This window comes from Pinus tabuliformis, chromosome 9 (genome assembly GCF_031772625.1).
Source record: "Pinus tabuliformis cultivar Carrire ecotype Pingquan chromosome 9, CPIR1, whole genome shotgun sequence".
In the NCBI taxonomy this organism is placed as follows: Eukaryota; Viridiplantae; Streptophyta; class Pinopsida; order Pinales; family Pinaceae; genus Pinus; species Pinus tabuliformis.
Window position 1 is genome coordinate 1335853834 of NC_142307.1, and position 11775 is coordinate 1335865608.

Consider the following 11775-nt stretch of genomic DNA (forward strand, 5'->3'; position numbering starts at 1 on the left):
GCAGAATATGGCTGGGACAGACACATTTAGCATGTGGGCAAAAGCCAATACATGAGCTCTACCCCATCATCATGGCCATCACCCTGGTTCCTACAAGTTCTATGAACCTACTTCATTATATATGAACCCATGATTGGCCCACCCCCCTGGTGGGTAATGAATCGCCCTACCTTTAAAGGGGGTATTCACTGCTATATCTTATACATTATGCTCTTACCCTTTGAGCCCCGAGCAGTTAATCAAAGAAAATCATAAAAAGGCAGAAGACATATAAAAAAGGGTGGAAAAATCAAGGCCGAGGCACCTCATGTACCACGATTGCTCCCTCCTATACATTATTAGCTACCCTTGTACCCCAACATGTGACCTCATTCAACTATCTGTCACATGCCACCACCTTTAAAAGGATGTACCTTGAATATATTATCCCCTTTAGAAGTAGAAACCACCTAATAGGATTTTTGGTTAACCCCATTTGGAGTTTAGGAGACATTGGCACATCTTGAAGCCCATTATGGAAGGGAAGGCCATTATGAAGTCCCCACCTACGGTCCATGATTGGTAAGCTCATTTACTCTATTTCTCAAATGACTTGTTGTACTAGAAGGCTAGGGGACGCATTGGATCTTATGCAAGATTGCAGAGGGTTTCCATTTTGGGTTTGGTCGCCCTATATAGGGTCCTAATCCTCTAGAGGGCTACATTGGCACATGTAGGGTATGCGTTGAGGGCCATGGGCCTCCACAGCAACAAACAACACTCCATGGATCCCCACAACCATTCAGAGATTGCTCGTGGTTCACTTATTGGACGAGGAAGATGCACCTGATCCATCATGCCCAACTGACCCTAGACTTGCACCATACACTTGGCAAATGATCCAGGACTTGCATGATGATGTGGCATCACCTACACCATCATCTTAGCCCTTGCAGGCAATCTACATGCATCTTCGATTTGTTTGGAGACCCATGAGGACACTTGTGTGCCCCCATATGTCATTTGGAGCACCACAGGTTATTATAAGGGGCTAACCCCTTGGCCACTTCTTTTGAGGGTTCTACTCTTCATTGTGGCACCCATGGACCTCATTAGGCCTCTTAGAGGGACCTATGACATGCATAGATTATTATTTGACCTTTTGAGAGGCTTATTTTTTCATTTATGAGAAAATTTGGTGGGCTTGTTAACAAAAGTTCAATTATTAGAACATTATTTTATTTTTGGGGCTCATGTAGGCTAAGGAGGCTAATTCAAACTCCTAATTAGTGTATAAATACAAGTGAGATGAGTTCATTTTCTCATCATCACTTTGGATTGGATCTTTTCTCTCTTGAGAATTTCACACTTTTTCTAGAGGATGAATTAGAGCTTTATGGATGAATTTTGATGTGTGGATATTGGTCTATCTTATCTTGTAGCTTCTTTCTTGTCAATTGTGGATGGTTAGGTATATTCTGTTACATGTAAGTACATGCTTTTAATGTCATTATTGTTTTACTTTGTCATATACATTGGATTGGGATTCTCGCTATTTTTATGGCTAATTGTTGCATGCATTTACTGCTTTAAATTGTGGAATTTTGCCTCTATCATATCCTCTCTCAATGTATGGGCCATTTAATATGAACGAAATCTCCTAGGGGTAGTTCTAACAACGAATTGACCTTTATAAACCATCTCCTTTGTGCATCGAAGTATAAAAGCTGCAAGATTGCTTCTCTTTGACCTAGAAGGCTGACGAAGTAGTCTTGAGGCCTCCTTGACCAAGAACCAAAGGTCCTCACTTGTATTCATCATACAATCCATTGTCCCAAGACTAAGGCACTGATCTACCAAGAGGTGGTCGCCTAAAATCACATATTTTTCACTTTTTCCCTGGTCTAGCCAAATTGGGTCACCTAGGGCATCATTTTCCTGATAAACTACTCATCCAAAAAGTTCGATCTCTTAGGGTCTCCTGCGTTGGTGTTTCCTCAAGACCTCCTCCAAATTTGAGGCCATTTCGACGGTGAGTTGTGAGAAAAGAGAAGCCCTAGCTTCGAGATCAAACTTGGCCCTTGCATCCCCAAAGGCTAGTACCTTACTGGATCAATTCAAACCTTTAAGTGAATTTTCCTTCTTTGATCCATTTCCATATGTTGTCCAGGTTAGGGATAATCATTGGTTGCCATACGCTTCTCCCCTACCCTAAGCTGGGTCCACTTGGTCTTGTGTGGTCCCGTTCCTTTGAAAAGACAATTCTTCAAGAGCCATCCGGGATACCAATTTCAATAAGGATTTTAGGGATTGAAAAATTCCTTCATAAGTCATATCCCATAAACCTAACCCTCAAATCCTTCCTTCCTTTCCCTAGAAGACAATATCTTTCTAACTCTTGCAGGAAAGGGATTATTTGGGTCACTCCACATCATTTCATTGACTTATCCTTCATCGGTGACTCCATAATGCGCCGGGTCTCCTCCCATCGGTGAAAGCTCATAATTAGAAGGGAGTCTTAGCTGAGGTGACAATGGGCTAAGTCTCCATTTGTTGCCCTTGGCCTAGCATTTGCCCTTTAGGTCCCCTGCTAGTTTGAGCGGTAACAAGTTTGATGAGTGATCATGTTGATCAGTGATTTGTAGTAGGCTAGTGGCCTAGTAGCTTGAGTTGTAGCATTGTTTTTGGACTCTAGAGGCCATTTAGAGCCTCCTCTTTGGTTATGTATTTTGTTGATGATATGTATTGCACTTGTTGCTATTTTGATATATGCACCCTTATGTGGTATATAGATGAGAAGAATTTGCATATTTTGTCTCTAATGGTTTGGAATCATGGTTTGTAATCCTAATATTTTTTCTTCATTAAAAATTAATTATTTTATGTATTTTTTTCAATTTCGGTTTATTGAATCCAGCTTGATCCGGTTCTGGTTCGAATACCGGTTAGATAGGTGGCCAGTTCGAAACCCATTTCTGGTTTTTAAAACTATGCTCTGAATAAGTTCTAGTTGCGCAAAGACTTCATGGGAGTTGACAAATTTAACTGTTGAGTGGCTGTTGATGGATACAGATGGTGAGGAAAGACTTGGAAGCAACAAGTTGACTTTGGTCGACACATGTTGAACAAGTCAACACATTTGATGGAATTTTGGTTGGTATGATTGATCACAGAGATCCCAAAAGGTCCAGGAGAGTGTGTCCAGAGGAACGTGTTCAGATCCTGATCTAGATATTCAGGACTCGAACCACCCACTATAGCTGACAGGGGATTGATAAGGTGTTTAGATTGCCTTGCTGTATAAATACTCTTAATGCATGGTCTGAATTGTATGCAAGTGTGTCTTGATGTCTTGAAGTCAAGACGTAACAAGATGTAGTATATTTCTCAATCGGCATATCGGCACTGATATAGAATATTAATGGCAAGGAATTGTACTGAAATCATCTTTGTATCTGTGGTGGCATGCTCTTGGCATTTAACTACTGTTGCATATCTCTGTTCCAATGTTTACCTTTATTTCCACTGCATACATAGGACTATGTAGATATGATGTTCTAATGCTGATGTTGAACTAGATGATATTAGAGCATCTCAATAATGTATTATGTTTTAGCAAATGTTATCAGAGCAAAGCATGCTCTGGTGTAACATGATCTGCACTGAGGCCTCTGTTGATTATGCATTTAACAACAGATGGAAATCTTAGAAGTTGGGAAAGAGCTGGCAATGACAATGATATATGGGAATATAGAGAAAACATACTAGCAAAGAAGTGATATCTCAAGTGGAGCTGGTGATTATAATATTATTTAGATCTTTAATCTAGCTATCTAAATCCAGGATTCTGTGAGTTTATTTTTATTCTTTTGATTTTTATTCCAGTCCATTCTTAATGTCTGATGATGTATGTGTCAGTTCATGTTGTTATCTTCGTAATTTAATTGGGGATTTTATAGCTTTTTTCATAATTTTATTTTCCTTCCTGAAAAATTGTGTTTTCTGATCATTTTTTCAGGCTTTATAATCTTCCTGCTTTTGGTTCTTGTGACGCATTGTTTTGCTTAGTATTTTAGTGGCATATACATCAGCATGTCACCCTCAACTGACTAATGCAACATTATTATGTGCTTTCATATAGGAATTTCATACTCTTGGAGTTGTGTTGGTATAGTTTTGATGTTATTGAATTTCCTAATCCGTGATCATCATTGATAGATCATATTGAAAGCCACCTGAATCTTCTCATCTTTTTCAAGTTGTAACAGAACTGTTGGATCATCTTACAATATTTTACAGCAACCATGCTGTGGATGCGAGATTTATAATGTAGTAATTTTGTTGATCTTGCATCAAACAATCAAACTGATTTGTATTATAGACTTGGAATGTTTTGGTATAGAGATGACATCCCAGTACATTACCTGCCCATTTTTTATGGAGTTACATCTATTTATAGGTTCCTTATTGTTCAGGCCCCAGAGGTATGAGCTTGTTTAGGGATGGCCTTACTTGCAATGAATAAGAATAAATCATGCTCATCTTATGTGTAGTACTTTTAAAGTAAGCTAGTCTATGTTCAATATTTAAGACATCCTTACTGAAATATATTCCTAAAATCTCCGAATGGATGTGTAATATGCCTTTATGTAAGGTTGCCAATCATTCAGGAATATAAGCTATATTACATTTATTTTATTTTTGGCACCTTTTGAAGCAAGTGGGTGAGTATTTAATGTGTAGGATTTTCTTATTAAGAAATCCATTTTAAAGAAACATTCTAGATTCTCTTGTTAACATAGTGCAGTTTCTAATGCTTTTAGTGGATGTTTTTTTTGTTGGTCTAACCACGGGGATTTGAACTCTGAATCTCATGCTTTACATATTACTTCATAACAAGACGATTACCAATTGAGCTACACCCCATTGGCTCTTTTAGTGGATGTTATTTGCAAGGGTCGAAAATAAAATTTTCATTACTGCTAATGGTTTTTCCTTTTTAACATTACAAAATTCAACATATATCATTAAATTTTCTGCAGATCAGCCGTGACTGTCAGGAATTGGAGGTTTCCATTGGGGAGCAGCTTGTTTCACTTCTTTATCTTGAACCAGATAGTGAACTCATGGTATGCTTTCTGTGATATTCAATCAAGACTCGAGAAAATTGACAATTAATATCTTTATCAGTATGATTGATTGTGAAAAGGAACCTTTATTTTTTATGGCTTCTGTCCAATTGCTTTCCTGTGAGGATTTTACTCATTAAAGCTACGTGCAGTTGTTTTTTTGTTTGACATTCATATTTTCTCTTTGTCAAATGCCTGCATGCATGTATACATGCAGCCATCCTTCTACATAGCTTTGTTGAATGACTAGTGTTTGTTGCATTCTTGCACTATGCTCAAGAATGGCATTATGCTGAGATGTTGAATTTGCATCTTCTCCTATGAGACATGAAATCATAATTCCACTGTAGTAATCGATTCTCACCTGACCATTTCTTCAGGCCGTAGCATGTGCTGCTGAATCAAAACGTGAGGATGAAAAAGCACATGGTGCAGTTTCAGCCCATGAGAGCGAAGATCCTAATATCGTTCCCTTTGAAGACAATGATGATGATCAGGATGATGAAGAGAGTGATGAACAAGAAAGCTCAAGCCAGACTTGGAGTGCAAGCCAAGGAAGAGGCAAGGGAAGAGGAATGATGTGGCGTGGGACAATGTCAAGGGGTAGCAGGGGAATGGCAGGATCAAAGGCTTTGGGCTTTCATCCAGGTATGGTTCCTGGTGATACTTACGGCTTTGACAGGATTGGAATGGGCCCTGTTGATGGGTTTGCAATGCCAGATATGTTTACTGCTCCAGCGAGTCAAGGCAGAGGATTTCCTCCTTATGGCCAACCAGGTCCCAGATTTGGCCCAGCTTCAGGGATGATGTTTGCACCAATGGATGGGTCAGGACCTACACCTGGAATGGTCTTCCAGGCAAGACCCCACCCACCAAATGGAATATTTTCTCATGGTGGACCAGTGATGATGCCTTCTGGTGCTACTCATGCACCACTCTTGGCCGGAAGCAGTCAATATGTTTCAGTGGGAGCTGGAAGGTCCAATTTCATGGGTGGACCAGGGTCAATTGGACGTCCTAATAGGGCAAAAGGCATGCCATATCGACCACCTCAAGGGGGAAATAGTGGGAGAGGAAGGAAAGATCAGAGACGCCGCAAGGCTGAGAATAATGCTGGTAGTGATAGGGTAATTTCAGGGCTGGATCAAAGGACTTCTGGAAAGGCTTGGCAGAGACAAACTTCATTGGAAGTTGATAGGGAACCAGAGTATCAAGGTCCTTCAAGGACTCACCATCGTGATGGATATGAGTATGGGAACAATAGTTACACTGCAAATAATGATGAAAGCGAAAGCGAAGATGAAGCCCCTCGAAGGTCCAGGCATGGTGAGGGCAAGAAGAGAAGACGTGATTGGGATGGAGAAGAGGCAGATCAAGGTGATAATTGTGACTTGCCTGTGGCACCAGGAAATGCTGAGGATTCTGGATACTAGCCACTTCATTATTTCTCCGATTCTTCATTGCAGTTACTTCAGATGTAAGGTTGACCTTGTCAGAAATGCACCCAATAGTGTCTTTGATAATTTGACATACCCTCCTGCCAGTATGGAAGTGAGATTTAAAGCTCATATTTTGACATTTTTATATTCCACTCTTTATAGCAGGTTATAATCAAGTGAATTTTCTAAATGAAATTCTGCACCATGGGAAGAAAAATGTTGCTCAGTCATTGAGAATTTATTCTCATTTCCTGTGATCTGCTGTACGGTTGTAATCTTCTATTGAGAATTTCAAATTTGTAACATGGAAAAGTAGGTCATGGCCAAAGTTGGCAAATTGGGAATTGCGATTTAAAGGTCATATTTTTACTTTTTTATATTCTGCTATTTATAGCAGGTTATAATCAGGTGGATTTTCTAGATGTAATTCTCCATGATGGAAGGAAAAGTGTTGCTCATTAATTGAGAACGTGTTCTCACTTCCTGTGATCTGCTGTACAGTTTTGTAATCTTCTTTTGAGAATTGAAAATTTCAAATAATGTGTAACATGGAAAAGTAGCTGATGGCCAAAATTGCCACATTGGAACGCATTCTTATCCCTTCATTAGAGTTCACACTCTGGGTAAATGGATGGGGAGCTCAACCACACAAAGATATTGGGCATCCACTTTCCTATGGATCCCATTATATTATTGTACTAAAAAATTGAAGAAAGTTCTTCCCTTGTTGTGAAGAAAGATATGTCATTTTTCTCTGGTCTATTGTTTTACTTTGACTCGACAAGGTGTACAGGAGGTGAAGGATGTCATAGCTATCTGATGCTAATCTGGTAGTTATACTCTATATTTTTTTGATTCAGTCGTGGAATATTTATTATTTTTTCATTTTTCCTCTTGTTTCTCAGTATAAATAGTGATTGTAAAGTTAAAGAGTTGAATTTGATATCTCTACCAAATTTGGTGGCTCATAAGTTAAAAATACAATTCTCTTCATGTTAGGTTACACTGTTTTCTTTTATAATTCAAACATTTTCAATGAAAAATCATAACATGTAATGGTAAAAGTCACTTTCTACCACTCTTGCCTTCTGTGTGATTTTGTTTATCCTCATTTTTATCTGGCATTCCTTGTACGAGTATGTCCCATTTATTTATGGTAAAACTAAATACTAAAGGTGTGGAGAAACAGAGAATTTTCCAAGGCAATCAATAAATGTTAGTAGCTTGCATGTTTAGGACACTTCTGATGTGCATAATCCTCATCTTTATGGCCCTTTAATAGTCACAAGTACATATTGAGCTGCTTTTACTTGTAGAATCTTTGCATAAGAGAACCCACACTTTTTTGGGCATTGCTAGTGACCTTCCAAGCCTTTTTCTTCTCTCTTTTTAAGAGCTATAATAATATCCCATCTGTGATGATTACAATCTTATTTCTTTCTATACTCCAGCGTTGCTTCTCTTAGAATTTTGGAGTCTAGAACTGCGATTTGCTGTTTCTATACTTTCTCTGCTCCTCCTCTGGCATTATCTTTACAGGAGAATCTTTAAGTTAAGTGCAGACTGCAGTGTTCCATATGCATCAGGTACAAATTATTTTAGTACATCAACCTAAAACACTAGGCCTGCTGCCTTCATGCGCAACTCCCTATTATATGAATTCATTGGTTCTGTTCAAAGTAGTCTCAATCCGTTGGTTCCTTTAAGGAATCATAACACTCCCAAACCTTATATTAGATTCATCCCAAGGCACTCAATGACGTCATCATTTAACATTCTTGACAAAGATAGAATTGTGGTATTTGAATTAGGATTGCTGAACAGTGAACTTCATAAATGCTGGACATTTTGTTGTGCTTACGATGCAAGCCAGTAGGAGATGGATGCAGACTTGGAAAGTAGCTTACTTTTTCCTTTTGTACAATTACAATTCTGAGAAAGTACAGGTTCTTCTGCAATACCAGTAGAAGGGCTTTAAACTTGATGCATGGACTGACCTTAAAATTGTGCTAGATAGCAAAGATCTACGTAGGTATAAAGGGTTGAGGATCAATCAAACCAGTGAAAATTGCAAGTTCAAAACATGCACAGGTTAAATAGCCATTTTAGATATTTAGCCAATGACTACTAGCAGTGTGACAAGAAAGATTCTTCTTTCATTTATGGACTACACTAGCATGCTTCCATCCTTTCATTAAAAATGCATTTTCTACAGTCGACATCTTCAGCACAGCGTTGGGCAACATGTATCATAAAGTGGAACCATGAGAACCAATCAAATCCAACGTTGCCAGTGATTTATAGCCACCACAACGTTTTGGTGTCAAACATGAGTATAGCCACCACAACACTTTGGTGTCAAACAGGAGTATAGATTGGATTGCCCAAAGGTAGTAAGAGTTGCATTGGGAGATCAAGAATCCATCTCACTGAATTTGCAGAATGGTTGTTTATGGACTTCCAGAATAGAATACCCTTCGTCATACCTCCCAGTCTTAAAAGTAAAGGCTACTTTGGATTGGCCATAAAAGTTGGAAGCACTACTTTGGAAATGCTTTTTACACCATCCTCTTTCAGGTTCAAAACTAGTTAGGAAAGAGCTTAGAAGTTGTCAAATAGGACTGTGTATAGGGACAGACATGCCAACCATGATTAGCTGCAGAGAAGATGTTGTAAATTCGATGGCCATGTCCAATTGATTACTTCTTAAATCACTTTAACAGTCTATTCCGGCTTTATGATGCTATATTAATACATTCTTATTAAATCACTTTAACAACAAATCTGCTTGTGCTTTTATTAAATCACTTCAATAATCTATCTCAACCCATTAAATTAACAAAGTGATCATTAAAGCAACTTGAAGAATCTATCCCCGTACATGATATTAAATTAACGTGATGTTAGTTTTCTTAAAATTTTATTTTTGATGTTTGTTTGTCTTAGTATAAAAGCAATACTTGGTGCATTAGAATTTCCCAAGCCCATACATGATATTAAATTAACATGATGTGGTTTTCTTAAAATTTTATTTTTGAGTGTTTGTTTTAGTATAAAAGCAATGCTTGGTGCATTAGAATTTCCCAAAACTGTGAGATAGGGAAAAATGCTTGTCTCTTCATGCAAGATATTTCCAACATACCATGTTTTAAAAAATTTCAACAGCCTAGATAGATTACCAGATTACGATAGTTGAAGATAAATTCATGTTTATTATTGGAATATTCACCATTACTAAGAGGGGGGTGAATCAATATTGAGCACATTTTAACAGTTTTAATCATATAATGTAAACATTAATAGTTAACAACGTCATTCAACAATGTGAAACATCACACAATACACAAAAAATCTGTGGATATCGAAATGGGAGAAAACCATGAAATGCTTTTAATATATATGTTAAAGATTACGTCCACAGGAAGCACCAACTTCCAAGATTTACCAACAATGATTGGAAGGAGGCACCAACCCTCTGGTTTTATAAACACCAACACGTTGCAAACACCAACTTGTTGCACCGGCACTAACCTACCCTAGCACCACCCTGCCAACTTGAAGTGTTCTCAAGCTCCAACTTGAAGGAGACTTCAATCTTCACCTTGTACCACCTTGCCACTGTTGAGAAAGAAAGATAAATGAATACGATATATCACATTGGTCACCTTGCTCAGTCACTGCGTTGATCATTGTCCAACCACTGTTGTCAATAGTTTTGGTTATCACTGTTGTCAAAAACACACACAGTCACTGCATTGTCTCCACTTTTGTCCAATAGTCACTAGTATGTTGACATAACGTTGCCAAACCCTCCTAGTTGCATCTGTCTCTGAACTACGATCGTCCAACATCTTTTAGATCTCGATTTGGATAAGTTATGCTCCCAAAAATCAAGAATGACCATAATAAACTATATAAAACTTAATTGTTCTACATAATACCCCTTTTTCAGGTGTATCATACAACTTGGTCAAACATCAAAACTGGAGCTATATTAGCTACAAAATGTAGACCATTGGTCTACTACTTTGTTCAACAAAATATATGTTCCATAACAAAAATAAAATAAAATAAATTTGTTTTAGACCTATAATCAATACCAATTTAACTTGGGACCTCTGGTGACCAACTATGAGAACTCAACTATCCAGTGATACTTGCATAGCAATCCTTTTGCATCCCTTCATTTTAATAGATTCAACTCCGATTAAGCGTGGACAATTTTCGCAAGGTCGTCGTATCATGTCCAATCGATACAACAACCAATCGTCGAATGTGTATTATATTACATGGCATGCACGCTCAACAAGTCTCCTAAAAGCATCCAACGATACAATCACGTGTCAAATTCTAATTCCAAATTGACAAGTCAAATTGTGGGCAACTTGACTCGTATCAATTATCAGAATTGCCAACTCGCCATATCACTCAAGCCAATCACCATTCACATGTAGTGTATATTTTGCATGTGAATTGTCTCCGAGGCCAATTTGATATTGTCAACATCATATCAAACATTTGATGTGTCTCTATCTCCACGTTGTGACATATGCAAATTGAAGCACCAACCACACTATTGTAACCAAGCCTACCAATTAGCGTGTTATCACCATTCAATTTAGGTGTCTACATTGACCATTCACATCAGGTTGGATTCATCACCATTTAACCTTCTCATCACAACAATTTTGGCTTATTCGATCTTGGCATACATAGACTCGTACGCCAAGAAACAGTGAAGTCAACCGAAATCGTAACCCATTAGAGAGAAGATAACTTCACAATGACTTGATTTCAAATGCCCGCGACTCTGCTTACACTAGAGTCAACGACGTGGGACTATCCATGCTATGAGAACTGACCATTAGTCAATGTGCTATTCAATTTCTATTCATGGCAATGTTCAACAATTATGGAGCATGCCAAATGAACTTATCATCAAAGCAACATGTCAGACGTAGTTTAAGCAGATGTGTAACTTAGCCAAACTTGATCGTTGGTCCAAACTCCTCAATTCATTTGTGTCTAGGACGAGAATCTTCAACACACAGATTGAAATGAACATCACGGAACCATAGTGCTTGGCCTCTACTGTAATTGAATTCATTTGAATCTTAGTTTTTTTGTCCACTTTGAGGTCATGGTAGTAGGGTCGACACAAATCATGCCGCTTATTGTATTCAGATGTTTAGCCACTTCAGGAATTTCCCCTCAGCCGAACCTCTACA

General features: G+C 38.2%; 1 protein-coding gene across 1 annotated transcript in view; it reads left to right on the top strand.

Moving 5' to 3' along the window:
• The window catches only part of LOC149153456 (30-kDa cleavage and polyadenylation specificity factor 30-like), a 260357-nt gene extending 253775 nt beyond the window's left edge, over positions 1-6582 (top strand). The window contains exons 6-7 of the mRNA XM_089445456.1: positions 5022-5108; positions 5489-6582. Coding sequence (XP_089301582.1) covers positions 5022-5108; positions 5489-6541 — 1140 coding nt within the window. The 3' untranslated portion in view covers positions 6542-6582. The remainder of the gene's footprint in view (positions 1-5021; positions 5109-5488) is intronic.
• The last annotated feature ends 5193 nt before the right edge of the window (positions 6583-11775 follow it).